The sequence below is a fragment of the Lissotriton vulgaris genome, chromosome 11 (assembly GCF_964263255.1).
Source record: "Lissotriton vulgaris chromosome 11, aLisVul1.2, whole genome shotgun sequence".
Classification (NCBI taxonomy): Eukaryota; Metazoa; Chordata; class Amphibia; order Caudata; family Salamandridae; genus Lissotriton; species Lissotriton vulgaris.
In genome coordinates, this window is record NC_141699.1 from 706656374 (window position 1) to 706678606 (window position 22233).

The 22233-nt window shown below is 45.6% G+C and overlaps 1 protein-coding gene across 1 annotated transcript in view; it reads left to right on the forward strand.

Annotated features, from left to right (window-relative positions):
- Positions 1-22233, forward strand: part of LOC147683352 (vesicle-associated membrane protein 2-like) — a 302743-nt gene that overhangs the window by 215582 nt on the left and 64928 nt on the right. The window contains exon 3 of the mRNA XM_086943781.1: positions 10862-11020. Within this exon, the coding sequence (XP_086799907.1) occupies positions 10862-11020 (159 nt within the window). The remainder of the gene's footprint in view (positions 1-10861; positions 11021-22233) is intronic.

Consider the following 22233-nt stretch of genomic DNA (forward strand, 5'->3'; position numbering starts at 1 on the left):
CTGTTCACTCGTCTTCTCGTCTTCTTAGCTGATCCTCTTTAGTCGAAACCTGTGGTCTGGTCATGTGCTGGGACGTTGATAATCTTTGCAGTCATCACAGTATGTGCCAGTGAATCACTTAGATTTCGTGCGCTCTGAAGTGTCCACCACCCAGCTGCACTGTGCTAGACACAAGGTTTCTTTTCGTTCGAGTTGCATGCTAGTGGCAGGTGTTTACCAACTCTTCTGTGGTGATGCTGGGCACGTTTGACATCTTTGTTCGTTCGGGCGTTCCCTGTGCATTAGCGCAAGTCCTCCAGTCACTTCAGTGTGTGTTGTGCTTGTTCCTGGGACTCTCTTTCGCAGTCTTGCCCTCTTCTGAACCTCGTGTGGTTCTGTCCAGCAACTCCTCCCTTCGGCGCTCTTCAGTTTGTGCTCAGCGTCGTCTTTATCTGTCTCTTGAATTTGCTTATGCTTGCACCATTGTGCACTTGTCTTTGCTTGGTCCTTGTGTTCGCTTGTGCTTCTTTTATTTTACAGACACGTGTTACATTCGCCACTGCGCATTCGCTTGCGTTTCTCAGTGTTCGCGTTTCCACCCGTGCTGATATTTGTTTTTGTCAATGCTTGTTTGTTAAGTCACTCTTGTGGTTGCTCGTGCTTGTTCTGTTTTGGTTGCCAAGACTTGTTCATTGTTGTTCACACGCCGTTATCCACGCTTATTTATTTGCCTTACCAATGCCTATTTCTTTGCATTTACCAGTGCTTGTTTATTTGCACATACCAAGGCTTGTTGACTTGCATGTACCAATGCTTGTCTATTTGCATTTACCAGTGCTTGTTTATTTGCACGTGCCAAGGCTTGTTGACTTGCATGTACCAATGCTTGTCTATTTGCATGCACCAATGCTTGTTTATTTGCATGTACCAATGCTTGCTTGTTTGTCTCTGCCAATGTTTGTTTGGTTTTCACCAATGCTTGTTTATTTGCATCTACCAATGTTTGTTTATTTGCATGTACCAATGCTTGCTTGCTTTTGCCAATGTTTGTTTGGTCTTTGCCAATGCTTGTTTGTTTCCTTACAGTTATCAATGCTTGTTGACTTTCTTTTGCCAATGCTTGTTTCTTTGTTCTTGCCAGTGCTTGTTTGTTCACTTTTGCCAATGCTTGGTGATTTCTTGACGTTGCCTGACTTCAAGATGGCCGCCTATGGACCACACAGGGTATGTCCTTAAAACCTGCCTGACTCAAAGATGGCCGCCGTAGTTGTCTGCAGGCACTACTTTCTCTCTCTGCACTCGACCCGATTCTTCACACAGGACTCACCGGCAGTTGCTTCCAGGGTCAGCATACTCCAGGTTGGGGTCCCTCTGGTTACTGCTACAATCAGGTGAGGTTGGGATGGGCTCCCGCCTTACTTTGCAGGGTCCTTAGGCGGCGACGTGCCAAAACCCACGCATCCGGAGTGAGGTTTTCCGACGTCGGAGCTCACTCGGCTCCAATTTCACCGCGCTCAGCAGCGCTTGGCAGGAGACCTTCTTGGGGGCAGTAGACCTTCGTGGGGGCGATGTCCTTCACCCTAGGGCACTTTCCTTCGACCTTTGGGGCTTGGCAGAGTCGGAGTGGGCTCCCGACTTCTGTTTCGTTGGGGCATGCCAAATCACACGCATCGGGTGTGAGGTTTTTTTCCGATCACGGGCATTCTGTCTTCACGAGGGTCACTCACTCTGCACGCTTCCGGCGTGATCCGCGTTTTAAGCGCGAAGGGCTCTTTTTTTTTTTGCCACTGAGCGTTTCAGCGCTCCTCTCGGCCACTCTTCTCAGTTCCCTCGCGGTCTGCAGAGGGGCAGGGTCACTGGGTGTTGACCTCTTCGGTGGCAGCTCAGTCGTCTTCACCAGCTCGATCTCGACTGCTGCTTGGGACAGGGTGTTTTCACGAGGTGCTGTGGGTTAGTGGGTTTTGCTTATCCCACCCTCGTCGCCAGTTGTAGCATCCTGCTACAAATAACCACAGACACAATTTCTTATTATACTGGAGTTTTATTGTGTTGCATCCAGCCTGTCTCCTGTCCCTACTCTAACTGTCCTCATCCTGTACTGACCCCTCCTCTTCCCCTCAGCCCACCCCAGCTACTAGACTGTCAACTATATTACACTGACTTAGCTATCTTTTTAATGGGAGGTGGATTGACAGATGAAATGAAATGATGATGAAATTCCTGACTTAGCTATCTTTTGAATGGGAGGTGGGTTATCGCAGGAATCTAACGTCAGGTAAATTCCTGACTTAGCTATCTTTTTAATGGGAGGTGGATTGACAGATAAAGTCCACACTCCCATATTTACAAGTTTTTAATTAGCGCTGTGAAATCATCGCTTGATTTCACACGCTAATGATGTTTATCGCCGTCTATCGCTGGTTTGAACATCGCCTGTTAGTAAAGCGTTGCTAATACGCCCCTAACACAGCGATTTAATTCAGAGATAGACAAAAACGCGCTAGGCCTGCTTTGCAATCATTATCGCAATTACTTGATAATTTGGCCCAGAATCTCCGCATCTTTAATTTGAAATAAGAGGACAGGCATCTATTTTCACTTTTCACTGAACTCCGTCTATGCAAAGAGCGCTGCTTCATCCTCATTTCAAGGTCACAGTGTATCTGTCATTGACCTAGGTACACAAATGCGTGACCTGCTGTGTGTCTTTCAAACGCGGGAGGGCAGGCCAGAGGTGCAGACTTTGGAGCTGCAGAACCTGGTTCGAGTCCCCAGCGTCAGCTCAACATCTTGTGATTCTAGGCAAATCACTTTTCTCCCTGTGCCTTAAGAAAACAACAACAAAAAAACACTCAAATCTGACCTTGTATAACGCAATCTGGTGTTGCGGTGAAGCGTTCCAATGCCCTTGGGCCAAGTTCGCGCTATATAAACCTGCAAAAAAATAAGCAAAAGTTACCTGTGCATTTTAATTAACTTATTAATAAGGAACAACCACCGGAATTATGAGCTTAATCAACAATTGACAGGATGTCGCAAAGTAGCCCAAGGGATAAAGGCAATACACGGATATCCTGCCTCATTACTGTACATGAGGCAGGGTTGTCTGTGCAAATCCCTGGGAATGAAGAAAGGGAGCCCCCCGAGTGACAGTGGACTTCCATGTCCCCATTAGCATTTGCAAATGAGCCATATTTCACTCTCTTAGAGGAATAGGGGCTGTAATGTCAAATAATATGGCAAAATGTATATGGACCTTGGAGGGGCATGCATCAATCCATTGACTGCTGCTGCTGCCTCCCTCTCACTGCCCCTTGCATGATTTATATTATGTATATATTTATGCATTTTTTTTATAGCGTGGACTAACTCAAAGGTGCCAGAGTGCTTTACTACAAGAATAGATCATTAAATAGGGCAGATAAATTACATAAGACTAAGATTTTGAGACATTTACAATAAGCCAAGAACATTAGAGTATGATAAATTGCAACAGCCATAAATATTGAGCAATAGGATATTGACTGGATTCAAGTACACAAAAACAAGTTAGAGGGGTAAGCCTCACAGCCGCAGCTCTTGCAGGTAAGAGTGGTGGGGCCGGATGGGGGGGATTTAGACAAACAACAATGAGGGAAAATTAAATACATGATTCATTTTCCCTCGTCGCTGTTTGTCGAAATCTCCGACCCCCCCACCCGGCCCCGCCGCCTCACCGCTCTTACCTGCACGGGCCACGGCTGAAGCCTCAAGGCTTTGATCAGTGCAGAGACTAAACCAATGAGGTCTGGAATGGTGATGGAAGCCTTCAATGAGAGCATTCACTTTGCAAATGGGCTGCTCTTGCCAGTCAATAACATTTAAACGGTTTGCGACTCTAGGAATGATCACACTTCATTAATGTTGATTTTCCTTGTGAGTCTCAAGGAAGGGGGCCTTACCACTTCCTTGGACATGCGACTTGCAAGGAGTCACCTTGCGGACTTTACAAGTTACAAAGCCCTTTGTGAATTACAATGTCATTTTCATAGGTTGTGAATTGGGTTTTTGCAAAACGCAAAGGCTGCCAATTTCTGTTGAATACGGGTGTTCCAATTCTTAAAACCCTTCAGGCAGCTTGTCCTTGGTGATTTAGCGACTCGTGAATAGGTAACTAAGAGAGTGAGTGAAAGAATGGGTGCATAAATGGGGTTTTGAGTGGGCAGGTAGAAGATCATGTAACAAACTGGATGAATGAGTGAGTAATTGACTAAGTGCATGTTAGGATGGGCTTCTCAGTAAATGAAGGGATAGGTGGTGGATAAATGTGGGATGGGAAAGTTGAGCATATGCATGAGTGAAATAACTAATGAATTAGACTGGTCTGATTCAGTGAGCTATGGAGTGAATAGTTGAGTCTGTTGTTAAGTAAGCAAGTGTTTAGGCCAGTGAGCTGGTGAGTAACTAGGTGAATGAGTATGTTGTGATTGACAATTATACGTTGAATGGCTGGTGGACCACAATGGACATGACGTCTAATTAAGAACCCTACTATTGATGCTCATTGGTGTACCCGCTACCACCCCTTCTCAAATATTCCGGTCCCCTGGAAAATTCTAGAATATGAGACCACTGTTTAAATCATGAACTTCCTAGGTCACCATTGGGTTTTTAGTTGGAATTATGGAAGTAGAGGCACAGCAACCTCCATGACATTTGTTGAGAGAAATATCTTGGGCAGATTAGATCAGATAAAGGTGATGTGTGAGAGCGAATGGGTGTGTCCTGTTACCACAATCCCTGAGAGTATTGAGAATGGTGTGTTCTGGTGTGCCAACTCGCTTGTTTCTCTGGAAAGGTTAGGAGGGCAAGTGAGGAACTATAGCTAGTCGAACTTAGGCTAACGCAGACTGAGGTAGTGTGATGACTCAATCCCTACATGCCGATATTCTTTGGTCACAAGCATAATTCTGTTCCTGAGCAGATTTCTACAACGAGGCACTGCCAAGGTTTTGGTCAGGTACTTACTTGCGGGAACCCTGAGTAGTGCCTGTGCTTTTCTACGATGCCCTTGCACCTTTGTACCGGAGACATCAGTTGTGTTGGGGCTTCTCCGCAGTTTTTATGTAGCAGCTAGTTCTGTTGGTTTTTCGAACCTAAATAGTAAAAGGTTTTATACCCTGTTTGTGCTCTACTTTGAATATGTTATACATTACGTATGCCGCAACCTGTTGTGATTGCGGCCAACTGCAGTATATGCCCATTTACAACATTATGGAGTCCCTAATGCGGGAGCACCTGTATTTTTTGTAGAAGAAGCGGACACTCCATTCTGTTTTGAAGTTTTTTTATTCCTGGGTCACATTTTCGGCTGTGGACGCTAACTCTAACAATTTTCATGAATACACTATATCCCAGGCACCAGCAGCATATACACTTATGGTCTTGTTGAAATTCCTCTTACAGTTAGTGAACACCAGACTTGGTTAAATGGTGTCCTTGCCCATGAACCTGGGCCAGTTTGAATGCATCCTTTCAATAATGATGGGTCATTTGGCCGGCATTGATCCATACACCATATCCAGATTTAATTCATTTAAATCTAGTACAAACCAATGCTTCGTATACTGTTCTTGTTGTCCTATATTGACGTCGAACTCAATTTCTTTCACGTACATTACTAGCTGGTTCAGCTAGACTTGGCCTGCAAATGCAAGCCCAGTTGCCTGCAGCGCCTATAATAAGTCCTGTAATTGTTCATTCAGTTATGGGCAAACGGCCCACTAATCTTGAGGAAATGCCATTTTCGATTGCCCAAAAAATCAATCAACTTGAAGCTGTGTTTCCCCTTACAGGATCACAAGACAAGCACAGAATTTGTACTATGTGCTTACACACTGGACTGGTTCCCAGTCTAGCGGACTGCAACACCTGGGGGACTATTTCTGCCACAGTATACACACTTTGTCATGGCACTCCATTGATGGCTATTCTACTGAATGACCTCAAGCAAATACAGAATGAGCTTGTGGCAGGTCGGACCCTCAATTTGGAGCAGTGGCATAACGAAACTTGAGGGGGCCTCACTGCAAAGTGCATGGACGGACCCCCTTACAGACTTACTCAGGAGCTCTCAGGCCAGGGTAATTTTCCTGTTTTCTCCGAAATTACTCTTTCTAATGTTAATGGTGAAGCAGCTTCTTTGGCTTTATGCCAGCAACCCTGAACGTGAGAAGCCGGTTATCATTACTAATGTATATTCGTCTTTAGGACACAACAATTTGGGAACCAGAGCTTCAGTACCACCACTTGGCAAGCGTAGCTCTGACAAGGATGCCAGACCAGTCAGTGAGTTTGCTAAGAAACCATGGGATAAATCTAAACATCAACAGAAAGGTAGACAACATGGAGATTCTCCACCCCCAGAGTCCTCTGAAAGATTATACCGTTTTTGCGATCACACTACAATAAAGCCTCCAGACAGGTATCAGGCTCCTGATACATGTTCTCCTTGTTCCTTTCAGGAATCTTTTGAATAGTATGACACAGGGTGATCTAACTGCAGACAAGAAGAGTACATGAAACCAAAAAGGGAAAGTAAAGATAAAGATGGAGGACAAGGTCTCCTCCATAAAAACCCAATTTTTCAGAAAAATAAAGTTTCAGCTTTAACTGCTAAATGTGCCACAGACAGTGAGAACCCTCCTCCTGAACAGGAGTTGGGTGGTGACTCTCCTCGACACCACCGCTGAAGTCACCATAGTACGCCGTACTCTCCACCAATTTCTGGTAGTGAAATAAACTGAAACATTTATTACGGTTGAAACTACGGACACTCACATAGTCCCTCCAAGAGCCTACATCACTTAGATTTTCAAATTGAAGGTGAAGTTAAATGCGCCATTAAAGCAATATTTTGGGACAACTTAACTATATCTTACAACATACTTCTGGTGGAGGTCAATTGGCTCCAATTTTTTGTTCATGCATCTCCCCAAGGGGAGGATGGGATTCTACCTTCTTTTCACATCTTATCGCGGGGGAAGTCAAACACTCTTATGCATCAGAATAGGCCCTTGCATTGGCTCCCGCACTTTATCGTAACCATACAGGTTAGGATAAGAATTCCACTTTCCATGTCATTCCTGTACGGTCGACACCTCAAGTCCAACAACAATACCCTTTTAGACGGGATACTAAAGCACCCGTTAAGGAAATTCTTTCCCAACTAGAGTACCAGGGAGGAATTGAACCCTGTGTATCTCAAATAATTAATCCTATTTTTCCTGTTCTGAAACCTGATAATTCTGATCGCATTATCTTAGAATATAGACATTTGAACAGTCATACGTGCACATTTGCCGTGCAAAACACACCTAGCATGGCACGCATTAATAATGTGTAGTCTGTAAAAAAAAATAACACTTTTGATATTTCCAATGTTTTTTTCAGTCTCATTTTGGCTCCTGAGAGCAGAGACTGGTAAGCATTTAGCGCCATAGGATTTCAAAGGGAGGGAGGAGGAGAAAATGTGGCCCAACAGCTATAGCGGTCAACCTCAGCCCTGGGGAACCGAGCTTGAGTTTCCTCAAGAACACTCAGCATCCTGTGATCTGAGCAAATCACATATAATTTAACACTCAACATTTAAAAAAATACTTACAGTCACCAGATGATGTCCTCAGTAATGTCATTTGGGATGTCATCAGAGATGCCACTGACCATGTCATGAGTGATGTATTATGTGAGGTCATAAGCAGTGCATTGCGTGGGCATGAGTTTATAACTGTTGAATTTCTCTGTTTTTTATGAGTGAAACCTGAGCTTAACTATAATGTCTCTGTAACCTTTGTTTTTTTCAGTGAACTTCTAAGGTTTTTTAAAATTCCATTTCCTAACTATAACATCCCTGTAACCTTTGTTTTTTCCAGTGAATTTCTAAGATTTTTTTAAATGCTAATTCCTAACTATAATGTCCCTGTAACCTTTTTTTTCAGTGAATTTCTATGTTTTTTTTAAACTAGTAGTCACGTTTGCAGATTGGTGGAGAAAGGGGGCTGGGCCTCTGTCCAGCTCTCATGAATCCTGCTGTGTGGAACTTACATGAGGGCTTCTTGGCCATCAAGGTCCTTCTGGAGTAATGTGGACTTCATCCTCCAACCAGTAGTGCACCACCACCCGTGTTTGCATAGTAGTGATGAAAGGGGGCATGGCCTCCGAAGGCCACTTAGAAATCCCTCTGTGTGGGACATCCATGGAGCCAACCAACCCTCCTATTACCTCCAGTAAGTACCACACAGTAGGATTGCTGAAACCTAAAAGGGGGCCGCGCCTCCTTTCACCACCACTCTGCAAATGCGCCTCCTGGTGCACTACTAGTAGAGGGATGAAGTCTCCTTGGCTATTGAGGGTCCTTTGGGGCCAACTACCCCTCCCGTTACCTCCAACAAGTCCCACACAGGAGTGTGCCAGGAGGTGCATTTGCTGAGTAGGGGAGAAAGGGGCAGGGCCTCTGAGGAGTTGACAACTTTTGTTTTATGTTTTATCTTTATTAGGAAGGGGACTGGGAGGTCCCCCTTACCTGGACAGTTTTGCGCCTTGGGGACCCCATCCCCTGGGGACTGATCTTTTTTCATTAAAAAAAATGCCTGCTCCCACCTCCTGTGGGAGCAGGCATTGCTTTTACAGACACGGACCTGCTGACATGCTTCTGCCAAATTTTAAAAGCCAAGTGTGCTCCGATTTGAGCTAGCAAGAGCAAAATTCTCTTGCTTTCTAAATGAAGCACACTGTTGGCTATGACATGGTGGGAGCATAGCAAACTGCAATTTCAAGGAGGTGGGCACTCTGGCACATTGCTGAAGCCGGCCCTGAAGAGGTGGTGGTCCCCTGGGCCATCTAGGGTTCCTGGAGGAGTGCAGTCCCCCTCCTTTGTTCACATTTGCCCCGGGGAGGTGGTGGTCACTGGGGCTGGTTGTCTGCATTAATGTATCTGTGACCCAGGAAGGTGGCAGTCCCCAGGGCTGGGGGAGGCCATACCCCCACTTGTTTTATTTAATAACGTGTGTGCCCTGGGAAGGTGGAGGTCACCAAGGCAGTGGGGTAGGCCCTACGGCCTCACCTGGGTTACTTAAAAAATACAGTGTGCCCCGTGGAGGTGGCAGCTCTCGGGCAGAGGGGTCTTCTAGGCCCCACCACATAATTGCAATTGGCCCCGGGGAGGTGGTGGTCTCAGAATCTGCAGGCAGGCCCAATTATTTAAAAGTGCCCCAGGAAGGTGGTGGTCCCTGGGGCAGGGGGGTCCAGGAGACCCCCATCTTGTTTTAATCAGCCCAAGGGCGGTGGTGCTCCCCGGGGCTGTGGGTGGGTCCAGTGGGCCCGCCTGCATTCATAAAGAAGAGTTCCTCAGGGAGGTGGCAGTCCTCGGGCTTTGATAAGCCCTAGGAAGGGGGCACCCTGTGCCCCCTTCTAAATTAACAAAATGCCCTTGGGACTTATTTTTAAGCAAGTGTGGGAGGATGCACTTTTTTAAAAATTTTGCCACGGATTTGCAGCAAAAGAAAAAAAGAAAAATGCTTTTTTCCCCCAGCAGGGTCCTTCAGGGACCACCCACCATATATATAGGGGGTAAGGGTATTCCTACCCTGCACCCTTTTTTTTAAAATCTTTTTTCCTGGGACTTGGCTTCAATCCCGAATCCCAAGATGGCTGTCAACACTTCCTGGTTGAATGAATATATATATATATATATATATATATATATATATATATATATATATATATATATATATATATATATATATATATATATATATATATATATATATATATATATATATATATATATATGTGCAGCACCCCACTGTGGTTTTAATTGACTGTTATTCCCGCACCTCGAAGCCAGGCTCACTGTAGCAAGAAAGTGTGAAACTACAAATACCATGAGGCCTGCAATAGACCACTCCCACTTGCGCGGTATTTTTGTATAAGTAACACAGCTCTGTTTCCTGTTGCGGTTATTGCTAATGATTAAGAGGACAACTTGAAACGCGTCTGGCAGTTTGAAGTGATTGTTGCCATGTTCTGCCTCTTTCAACTGCAGCCTTCATGATTAAAAGATGGAAAATCACCTACCTGTTTGAGGCCTTTCCTTTGGGGCAACCTTGAAATTCTTTCTCATATATAGATATGTTTTCATTCACCAACTCTTCTTATCACTTGCCAACACACTTTGGCTCTTACCGCAAGGGCATCATTTGCAAATATGGGATTTATTTCCGGGTATATCTCAGTTTAGATAGATGACGCGTTTCCGCTGGAACATATACAAAGCTGACATTCCAGCTGAAAGGCGTCATCCATCCGAACTGAGATGTAACTGGAAATAAATCTTACAATTGCAAATTATAACCTTGTGTTGAGCGCCCAAGTCTGTTGGCAAGTGACTAAGCAGATATTGGTGAAAGAATATGTAACACGGTTTGCTGCTAGCTTTTGCATCTTTTCATGTACCCACTAAAATCTGTGCCCTCTGGGTAAAAATAACTTGTGTTGGACTCTCTTACATAGATATGTATACACACAAAGTCAGATTTAACCCTTTTAAGCAAGGGATATATACCAGTGTAGGCGGCCCCACCAGAAATATGGGTGGCCCAATGTATGCAACCCCCAAATTAAAATTCACTTCTAGACACACCACTGAAATATTACTGAACCTATCTCTAGCAAAAAATTCCTATTAGTCTTACTCTGATAGCTTAGTAATGCTAGTGTTTGCCTAGTACGCAAGACAATACATTGGTTAGAAGGCAGATCCTGGCAAACTCTAGAAAGATTAGAAAAGCTAGAAACTAACTGGTTTGATTATAGGATCCCATAACCACTGCTGTTTTTCTTTCAGGTGGTGGACATCATGCGGGTAAACGTGGATAAGGTTCTGGAGCGGGACCAGAAGCTCTCGGAATTGGACGATCGAGCAGATGCGCTACAGGCGGGTGCATCCCAGTTTGAAACTAGTGCTGCCAAATTGAAGAGGAAATACTGGTGGAAAAACTGTAAGGTGAGTATCTGATTAAATTAATTGAGTGCTTCTCAAGTCTTCAAAAACCTTCTCCTTGTTGTGCTGTCAAAGGTTTATCTCTGTTGCATTCTGAAGCACCATTAGTTTGTAGAATAACTTCGGCCTGATTCAGAAATCATTTTCATGAAATAGGTGTGCCTTATGCCAGGCTTAAATGTGAGTTACACCTGAATAGCCATGAAGCATTTTCTATGCTGTGGTGTTTGTGATTTGATTAATTTGCAGAAGGAAGGATTGCATATAGTTCCTTGAGTAAACATATCCTACTCCTGGAAACTACCCACAGAAAATACTTTGTGAATCTGGATTTGATATGCATGTTTAAGTCACATGTAAGCACGAGTAAGACAAAACTACTACTGGGAAAAAACACTTTCTGAATTTGGTTGATGCATTTGATATTATCAATAAAACATAGAAAGAAACAATCATTCTATCCTCCAAAAGTTTGAAGTTAGTCGCCGGAAATATTTTATTGCCTTTTTAAATGTCAGCAATGAAAGCAAATTCTGCAGAACTCTGGGTGGATCCTGCTACATTTTTACTCCAAGGAGTCACAGAGAGATCTTCGCTCATCCTTTCTGTCTTGTGTCTATTTGTGTGCAAATGTTTGGCAAGAGAGTGTTACTTTAAAAAAAATTATTTTGGTACTTCTGAAAAAAACGCATTTTTCAAACAATAATCACGACTCTCATCAAGATCTGTGTGGCAACTGGTAGCTAACTAGGTTTTATCCTGGCCATTGTAAGATAGTCCATCTTCTCAAGCCAAAAAAATATGCAGATTGCCTGATTCAGTGAATACTGTAGTTTTGGAAGCAATTTTCTGACAGGGGTATCTAAGTTTACAAACAGAATTGAACTTCGGCAATACATTTGGCGCAACAAGTATCTCATATATAACTAGAGGTGTTTGGCATTTGCGAAATGTGCTTTCAATAATTACATGAAATTTCTGAAAAATGAGGCAAAAAGACATGAAATTACATGAAATGCAAAACCGGTATCGGGTGCTATATTTGATCATGAATTGCGTCCTCACGTCTATTTTGGATGTGAAGACGCATTTTATGCTAAAACCCCCTACATATGTACCTTGTGGGTCTATCCATGTACATGTGGGATGAAAAGGTGGCGACATTTTAATCAGGATTGCCACTCCCCTTGAGCCAGATGTGTATCCTGCGTGGGCAAAAACCTTGTACCTCCCCCTGCCAAGTAGTTAGCATTTCTTTCCCTTCATATGAGTCTCCTGACGGAACGCTACATCTGGGTTTATTTGTGTTATGTATCTATTCACAAGGCCTCTCTTAATCTTATCCTCAGGGCCATTGACGTTTCATATTAGGATGGAGATAGGGTTTTTATCCAGTGTCATTGTCATGTCTTTTGCTATATTTGGCCTTCTTCATAGGGTAGGTTAGAGACTGCTTCCCAGCTTGGTGTCTTTGTGGTGACATACATCCTGTATGTGTCCTGCGACTAGAACTAAACCCTAACACAACAATTCTTAGTCCCCCCAACCAACACCCCTCCCCACCTCCAACCTCCTCTTCTGCACACCATTTTTCCCAACCATTTCGTTTCAGGTCCCGTGGGCATGGGGAAGTAGAGGTATGTCGCCCACCCTCCTACCAACTTACACTATGAGCTCAACCTCCCACAGTTGTGAGACTTACAATATAGAGAACGCGTAGTTCTGGACGCGTAAATTGCCTGTAGCAGCATATCCGTGTCTGACATGGGGTTGAGTGACCACCTTGGTGTAGCGGTCCATTTTCCCATGTCTGGGGAGTTTGGGGCCTTTATCTTTGTCCTTACCCATTGCCTGGTCGGATGCAGTAACTGTCTTGAGGGCCAGCTACTTCTTAAGGTGACTCACCCCGTGTTGCGTATTCTTTGAGTATAGGGCCTTGTTGTCAACCCCTTGTTGGTGGCATCACTCTCTCCCTTCTAGGTGGGTGTATGCTTCATCTGTGTGGCCTGTTCCAGATTTAGTTATCTGTCCCAACTAGCCATGGACCTACCCGAAGTGAGATCTCTCTCCCTTCAACTTGTCGCAGGGCCAACTCTCGGCACAGGCTTTTTCATTCTGGAGAGACACCGTATAATTCACATAGCTTTGCAGGGACTTGTCGCGTCAAATTTTCTTCTCCGTCTCCCAGTGTGCAACAGAACAAAGACGCCTCACGTCAGGCCTCACATCATTCTATGTTGTCTCTCCAAAATGCCCCAGTTCTCCTCTCGGGTACTGGCCTACTCAAAGCCATGCATGACCGGGGAACCAAAAGTCATATCTCCTGCTACCAGGGCTGTCAAGTCTATTCACCTTCCTTGGTGCACCTGCGCTCGAGATTGGCACTGTATTTTAGTGACGGTTAACCTTCCCTGGCTCTATCTCACAATCACTTGTGCAGTCAATCACCTTCACAGAACAATGTTATGATCCCTCTTCTCCCCTCCAGATGTAGCTCTGGTGTATCTCTATATGGGTCTCCTGTATTGGCCTTGGCCTTGTCTCTGGCACCTGACTCTAAACTCAGTCCCAGAACCTTCCGTAGGCATAATGCAGGCATGCCCTGGTGGCCTTCACCCCTCTGGAATGCTATCCATGCCTTTCCCGGGCCTTGTGCGTCTCAAGCAGTCCTATGCCTACATCCCTTCTACCCGTGGAAGGCCCTTCTGACTCTGGGGCCTGAAAATCCACTCTCTGCCCCCCTTGAATGAAATTCAGAGCATACGGGGCCTCAGTCTGATCTGGGCAGCGTCAGGATAGTCTCACCCGACCATCTCAGTCCCTTCTGGCTGTGCTGCCCTGCCACCCACCGAGGTTACTCCTTCCCACCTCGAGCTCCAGAGGGGTAGCCGCTTCTTCCTTGATCTTCAGTGCTGCTTCCTTGGTTTTCTGATGCAGGCTTTCCCATGTCCACCTTCAATGGTCTTCAAGCAGCATTTCTTGGGCCCTCGAGGCACCTATGCCGGGAACACAGCCTTCTGTCCATGGGCCTGTGGCATTTTTATGTCCTCCAGTGGTGCAGCATCTCTCCAGGTAAGCAGGGGAGGGGTAGGAAGCAGCTGTTCTGGGTATATATCTGGCTCTTACCCCTCTCCGTTTGAGTCCCAATTAGACCCCTTCCCTGCTGCGTCGATTCACTTAATAATGGCGGCCGTCATCTGGATGAGCTGGGTCGTTGTCTCCCATTCTGGCTGGTCCCTTCAGCGAGTTCCCTCAGGCCTGATGCCATGGACCCTGGGGACCTGGTCCAGGTGCTCCGTCGCCCGGGGATCAGTGAGTTTTACTCAGGTTTTAAAGTCTTTATTTCGATTAAAAAAAATCATAAAAGACAAATAATAACAAACATTAAATAACGATAAATACATATTCATTAACCTTAAAATAAACATTAAACAGTATGAAGACAATCCTGAAACAAGTTTTCCTTGTACGGAGAAAGGTTTACAAAAAAGGGACAATGCGATTAGAAAATATAGATTAGGTCAACGGTAATCAATATCAGGAGCAGATAAACAAACTTACAAAAAGAATGCTCGAACCATCGGTACATTAAAACAATCCAAGGTTGAACTATTGTTTTGCCCTGAGTATCCAGGCCCAGCCCAGGTATTTGGCCATACACACTGTAATAATTTCTGATGTATTAGTTTTTAATACATGAATGGCCTCTTCAGATTTTCTAATAGGCAGGCGCTGAAACAGTGGTTTTAACCATTTGGCCCTTGGTGCCTGATATCTGGGACAAGCAAACAGAAAGTGACCCACAGTTTCCTTATGGCCTGGGCACCATTTGCAATGATCCGTGGTCCTTGATGGCCAATTTTTCGTAAAGGTGTTCAGTGGCAATGTTCCCACACGGAACTGGTGATAAAGTTTCCTGTCTATGGATTTGGAAACTATGTCCCAATATTGTTCACGGGAAGGGTCCAACTTAAAGGAGAGGAACCTACCAGTGAGATTAGTAGAGCTGGAGGCATTGATTCCATTCCGACGAAGCGTAGCCCAATACAATTCTTTAAGTGCCAGTTTAGTTGGAAAAATACTGGTAGCAGGAGAAAACCAAAGCTGCTCTAAACCCATATCTATCAGGATTGATTTTACCATTTGGAACCAGGGGATTTTCCCCGAACCCCTGATTGACATAACTTCTGCTACCCCGTTTGCAAATAAGGTAAGGTCAGGGGAGGTCCATAAGCGCCTCCAGAAGGCAACCAATCTAAATCTGGCTAGCTCATTAATCGGGAGACATCCCAAATCCAGGCAAAGGGGAATGGAAGGGGACGACTGGGGCAGACCTACCAAATTTCGGAGGAATTTGCACTGTATTTTGAACAGACCCGTAAGATCCATATGGCCCCATAGATCTGCACCATATAAAATCGCTGGGTTGATTTTTGCATCATAGATTTTGAGTGCTGGGGTGACCCGCTTGGTAATAGATTTTCTTTGCTCACTAAGGAGGCAGCCAGTGAGTCGGGCAAGTTTTAGATGTTGAGCACCAACTTGGGCTTTCCACTTCAAGCGACTGTCTAACGTGACCCCCAGATAAATCATATTCTCTACTTGGTCCAATTTGACACCACCCATACTAACTGAACTCCGGACAGAGCAATTCTTTGTTAGCACCATAAATTTGGTTTTTCCCACGTTCACCTTGAGGTCGCTGATGGCACAGAACTCCTCAAAGCGGTCCAAAGCCCGCTGTAATCCGCTACGTGTTCTGGAGAGGAGTAAAGTGTCATCAGCAAAGATGAGCATTGGGAAACGCTGTCCTGCCAGCATTGGGGCATCTGTCGGGGTCAATTCGAAGAATTTGACCACTTGGTCGATAAACAATAGGAAAAGGGTAGGAGCCAATACGCACCCCTGGCGGACACCTCGAGTGACTGGGAAGGGTTCTGTCACTTGGCCCTGTCCTCCCCATCTTACCCTCGCAAAGTTCTCCTCATGCAGTTTAGTTATCAAATCAAGCAGTTCCACGGGCATTCCCAAACTCTTCAAGACTCCCCACAGTTTATCCCTCGGGACTAGATCGAAGGCGGACTTCAGATCAATGAACGCTGCGAAGATGGTACCTCCGCCAAGCTGAACCACCTTCCAGTAGATCAGACAAAATCTGAACACCTGGTCGATGGTGCTTGTTCCCGATCTGAAGCCCGCCTGCATTGGAGATAAAATATCCTCCGTTTCGATCCACCCTTGGACCCAACCCAAAACCATGCGAGCAATGAGTTTTTGCATGGAGTCAATAAGACTAATCGGGCGGTAATTACCTGGGTCCGACCTACTGCCCTTTTTATAAATCGGTAAAATCTCCGCCCCCTTCCATGATTTAGGTATTCTTGCACCAGCAGCTATGGAATTTGCCACCTTGGTAATGTATGGTATCCACAAAGCGGGGTTGGCTTTGAACAGATCTGCAGGTATAAGGTCCATGCCCGGCCCTTTCCCTCGCATGGTGAGATTTAGTGCCAGCTCGACTTCACCTTCAGTGAAAATGATGGTCTCGCTTTGGATAGAAGGATGGAATGCCATTCCCAAAGTACTGAGTAGCATGGGATTCTCAGCACAGAACTGCGTTGAGTGGAAAGTCACCCACTCAGTGGGGGGCACATGGTTTGCAGGAATGCGTGCGTCCGGGTCCTTCCCCCACTTAACTATTTCCCAGAATTTGATGGGGTTATTGGATGTGGAAGCTTCCAGTAGGTCTGACCAATACTTATCCTCCCACTCCCGTTTGGCTTCCCCCTGAATTTTCCTATAAGTTAATCTAGCCGCTTTCACTGTACCCATATGCCGGGACTTAACAGCTTTTATTAGGTCAGTGTGGGCTTCCCTACATTTTTTATTATACCATTTCTGGGGACGAGTAGGTGCTTTAATGGTTCCCTGCCGGCAAGGTTGCGAGAGCAGAGATTTTAAATCGTCGAAACAGCGATTATGAAGGTTTATAATAAGGTTAGCTGTTTCTGGGTTATCCCCCATCTGGGCGTGGGTCAACATTTCGTTGTATATATTGGTAACCACGCTAATAACCTTATCCCTTAATGTTTCGTTTTCCTCAATTTTTGACCATTTTAACCTCTTCTTATCGTTTGTAAGATAAGTGTCCCCAGTCTGTGAGATACCAGGTTCCACTAGTCTCACAAGTCCTGGCATTCTTAATTGCAAGGTCAAAGGGTTGTGGTCACTTTCTGGACGGGAGGATACCTCCATATCCACCAACAGGGGCCAATCTCCTACTTTCAACAGGATATAATCAATACGGCTTCTTCTTAACTCATTATCAAATGTGCAGTTGGCTTCCTGGTCAGATTTAGTTCGACCATTACAGGCCCGGAAGCCACTATTTAAACAGAAGGCCGTCCAGTTCACCGCTGCCTCTGTTGCGGGTACCGATTTAACGGACAGCAGGTCGGGTATACCCCATACTGCGTCCTCCGCAGAACCCCAACTGTCCCCTGAGTCAAGTAGAGGTTCGAAGCAGCAATTTAAGTCTCTAGCAAGACGAATAACATTATTGCTATCTAAGGCTGCCAGAGTGGGATCCATTACCTCCAACAGGGGTGGGGAACGGCCGCCCGGCAAACCTTGTGCATATATGTTAATCAGGATCAAGTCCCGATAGCCAGCCTTACTCAACTTGACAATAAGGAGGTCCGGGTTTTGTACAATTATTTCTGTAGTTTGATATCCCAAGGATTGTTTTACCCAAATCAGTAGGCCCCCTGAGGCTCGCCCTTTGGCATTTCTAATAGCACTTCGAGTGGCAGCTTTATAAAAGTTTACATAACCCTGCCTAAATATTGGATCAACTGCCCAGGTTTCCTGGAGTAGGATAATATCGAATTTATCCAAAAAATCAAGCCAATCTTCGGAATGGATACGACCTTTAACCCCAGCAATATTCCAGGACACAAGGGCAAGTGTTTCTGATGTGGGTACCACAGTAGGGGCCACCACATCTGAAACTGCAGACTTGTCCTGTCCAACCCTAACATCCCGCCCGTTATCTGTTCTCCCAATGATGTTCTGATTATTCCCAGTCAACATGGGGGTTCCCCCTGCCTTCAAAGATAGTGTGTCCATCCCTGTTGGAACTGGGACCCCCTTACACTCTTCGGCCATAATTGTGAACTGAGGGGATTCCTGGCCCTGCCTCTGCCTCTCTACCCCAAGGTCAAGATTTTCCACATATTCAGGTTGATAAGAGGTTGTTTGAAGTCAATCAATGGCCTCGAGATCGGACAGGGGGCCAAAATGATTGAAAAGGGGTGGGAATTGCGGTAATTGGGGTGTCCTCATCATAGGGTAACTCCTAATAATGGGTCGTCCCTGTTTAGGGGCCTTCATAATATAAGCCTGTCTCTGGGGGTAAAAGTATGATAAGTCCAGGGTCTGGACATCCCCCTGCCTAGCAAACCTAGCTTCTCTGCAAATTGTATCCACCACCCAGGGGTCTCTGAACGATATTAAAATGCAGTCACCCTCCAGATCTTTAGTGCCCTGGCCCACCCAGTCAACCCTTCTTACAAATAAGATTTCTGTTGGCGAGGAAGGAGGTAGGGGTCTGTTTTTATTCAGCCAGAAAATCACCTTATTACGCAGGTCACCATGAGTCTCCCTTTTGCCAGATTGGAGGGGGGCCACACCGGTCAATACCATAGTGTAAGGTGTAGCCTCTATAGGAATGTCAACCCGGGGTGTTGTATGCCTAGGGTATTTTTCTACCGTTGGTTTTAAGGTACTATTATGGTTAGCTGGGGGCCCGTGGAAAGGAGGCCTATGGGTGTCTGTGCTAGATTTTGCCAAAGATGGTGGTTTGGTGGTATGGCGTCTAGCTGGGGTTGATCTATCCGGTTTGTTCATGGGCTTCGTCAAACGGGTACGTTGAGAAGAGGCCTCAGAAACCTGGCTTGGAATATTTTTAGAATCACCTCCCTTCTTAGGTATATCAGTTGGTGGCCCTGGGGGTTTGTGATTACTGGAATTACTATTAAGAGTATTTGGGATATTTGATGTTTTTGGGGCCAGATGTAAGAATTTGACCCCCCCTGGATTTATGCCAGGTATGGATGATAACAGGGCAGAATTCGTATTCACTACTGCCTCCAGGGAATCTATTTTTAAAGTCATTAATCTAGTCCGCTCCAGGACTGGTAATAAAAGGTTTTTCATCAAAGCCTCGATCTTTGCCAACAGGGAATCATCACTGCTTAGGCACGTTGGACATGGGTTCGAGGAACCTAGGGAGAAGAGGGAAGGGCATAGGACGTTAGACAACGTACTAGGACCTTGTATTTCGCTGGGGTGGCCAGGTGCCAATGTAGGGTTACCAGTAGTGTCTTTTAATTTGGGCATCTTGCGTTCTCTCCCTCCCTTGTGGCTTATGTCTTGCTTTCTTTTTCTTGTAACCTTGTCTATACCTAAAGAGTCTATATGGGTTAGCTCATTAGAGACTGTTTTAGGTGAATCAGGGGATGAGTCGGCAGGTTCCGAGCTATATTCGGAAATTAAACTATCCTGTATTTCAGTTTCCCCAGTTACTTCATGATCATCCAAAAGGTGTTCGAGATGAGGTGAGGTATGTACAGGAAGATCAACCCCCTCACTATCCATGTGGACTATAGCATCCGTAGTGTCTGTGTGTATACAATTAAAAGCTGCATGTGCGTGTGCAGGTGGTACGGGACTAGGAATCTTGGCCAACCTACCCAGCGAAGAGCGTTTTCCGCTGACTAGGTCAATGGAGAGTCGTTTTTCCACCATTGCTATTTCCTTTTCCAGGATACCCGTGGCACGTGTAATAAAAGCGTCCAATGGACCCGATACCACTCCTGTAGGTGTTTGGATTTGAACAGTGCGTGTTTTACCAGATCTTAAAACCATGGTTTCTAATTAGCAACAACTACAATAATTAAAACTAGGCACGCTCTTTACACAGAATGGGGTAATAGCTTAGTAGCCCTCACAGTCAGTACAGTCTTTCTTATGTTCAATCAGTCTCTGGGTCACAAAATCGCCTACCTTACTAAGATCACAACTGTACAGGGATTATGGGCCAGGGCCGTCCTCTGCCGTCCTCGAACGGCCTCAAACGGCCCGCTCTTAGCCCGGTCTTTGCTCCGGGCTGCGTCCCGCGCTGCGGGAGGGATGGTCCCAATTATACCGGCGTTGAGGGGGGTGGGCGGGCCGCCAGGGAGAGCGGACCGGAAGTGGTAGACAGTCTAGCAGGGACTCCTGGATAATGGAGTCCCTGACGCTCGCAGCCCTGCAGCCCTCAGCCAAAGATGAAACAAGCTTCCCCCGTAGAGTCCTAAGCAGATGCCCCTCACTGCCTCCGGCGATGCGGCACCCGCGGAGCGGGTGCGGCGAGGTCCGGCGTCGGGTTTCACAGAGTCCGGTGAGCGCGTCCTGGCAATGCGCTTTCAGCAAGGTTTACAAGTTTTACTCTGTTTTTGGGCCTGTGGCTGATCGTCGCCCTGCCATGCAGCCTCTGTAATGGTACAAGCCCCACCTTCCGGCCCCAGTCCCAGGTGGGATTCTCCAGCCTCCGTAGCATCTTTTCCTTCAACAGCTTTCGGTTGTTTACACACCTTTTTTGAGTCTGTGTGATCGCTGGCTTAGTTGTTGGTGGAGGTCTCCCACTCTTGGGTAAGTTTTATCTTGTACAAGACTGCCAGATTAACTTTGGATCTATAGCGCTAGCCGGAGCTTCTTGAGAACACTTCTCACTCGGCCATGTTGTTGGCCATGCCCCTAAGAGTCTGCCTAAAGCAAGCATTCTTTTGATTGCTCATGTCTCCCATAGGAAAACTGAGGAGCTGAGGCACTGCTATGTCTCATTTAGAACCATTTCAGTTACAGAAGTGGTATCACCACTTCACCAGGAAGGGGGGAACTTTGTCTTAATAAGAAATTCAACAAGAAGACGATGTCATAACTAGTTTACTGGGGAGAGAGCCAAGTTTTTAATTCTCTTGAAAAGCATCTATGATCAATTATGGATAGAAGAGGAGATGGTAGCTTATTCCAAAGCTTAGGGGCCTGATAAGAAAATGATTGACCACAGTTTTGAGATGTTCGTATACGTGGCAAGACAAGGTGGAGTTTGGTGCTGGATCTTAGGGGTCTGCCGGGCTTATACCATTGGAGTTTCTTGGCTAGATATCTAGGGCCGGTATCATACAGGATTTTGTGTGTGAGGCACAGAATTAAAAAACTTTAAAATGTCCTCTCTGCCACCCTGGAAGCCAATGGAAAGTTTTAAGATTGGGAGCAGAGGGCGATCTAGGTGGTAGATTTAGAATGAGTCTGGCAGTGGTATTCTGAAGAATCTGAAGCTTGGAAAGCCTATCTTCATTGAGTGCAACCAGCAATGCATTCCCGTAATCCAGGCGGCTGATAATCAGACCTTGCACCAGAGGCTTCCTGGATTCAAAGGGTAACCATTTGAAAATGCTGCGGAACTTACACATGATCCCATAGCAAGTGCTGAGTACCGGGTTAACATTAATTTTCATGGACAGTGGTTACTCGAAGGTTGCGCACTGCTTGCTTGGGAGATGGACATGGTCCCAATTCCGAGGGCCACCAGTCATGTGACCAGTGTTCCTCCGCTCTACCAAACAGAATAATCTCAGTCTTGCTGCCATTGAGTTGTAATTTATGTCTGCACATCTAATCATTCACATGGACCATACAGTTTTTAAAACAATATTTTTTGTCCACGTTATCTGGACCAAAGGTGATAAGTAGTTGAGTTTCATCAGCGTATGACACTGTTTCAAAACCATATGATCTAATGATACCTGTCAACGGTGTTAAGTAGAGATTAAACAGCATAGGGCTGAGGATGGAACCCTGTGGGACACCTACACTTACTGGTCGACTGCACGAGAATATAGAATCAATAAGGACGGTAGTTGAGCAGTCTGTTAAATAGTTGTCAAGCCGTTCCTTATTATTATTATGACTTTGGTGGTCTTAGAGCATGCCGCCACTCCGCAGCTCCGCTCCAAGACTGCCAAAGCGATAACGATTTTTTTTGTCTCTGGTGAACTTTTCTTTTGTGGTCTCACAGCAGTGCCTATGAAAAAGGCACTGCAATGGGAGCTTCAAAGGCAGTTTCTGCAGGGCATGGACTGTCAAGCCCAAGCCCTGCAGAAACTGGGGTG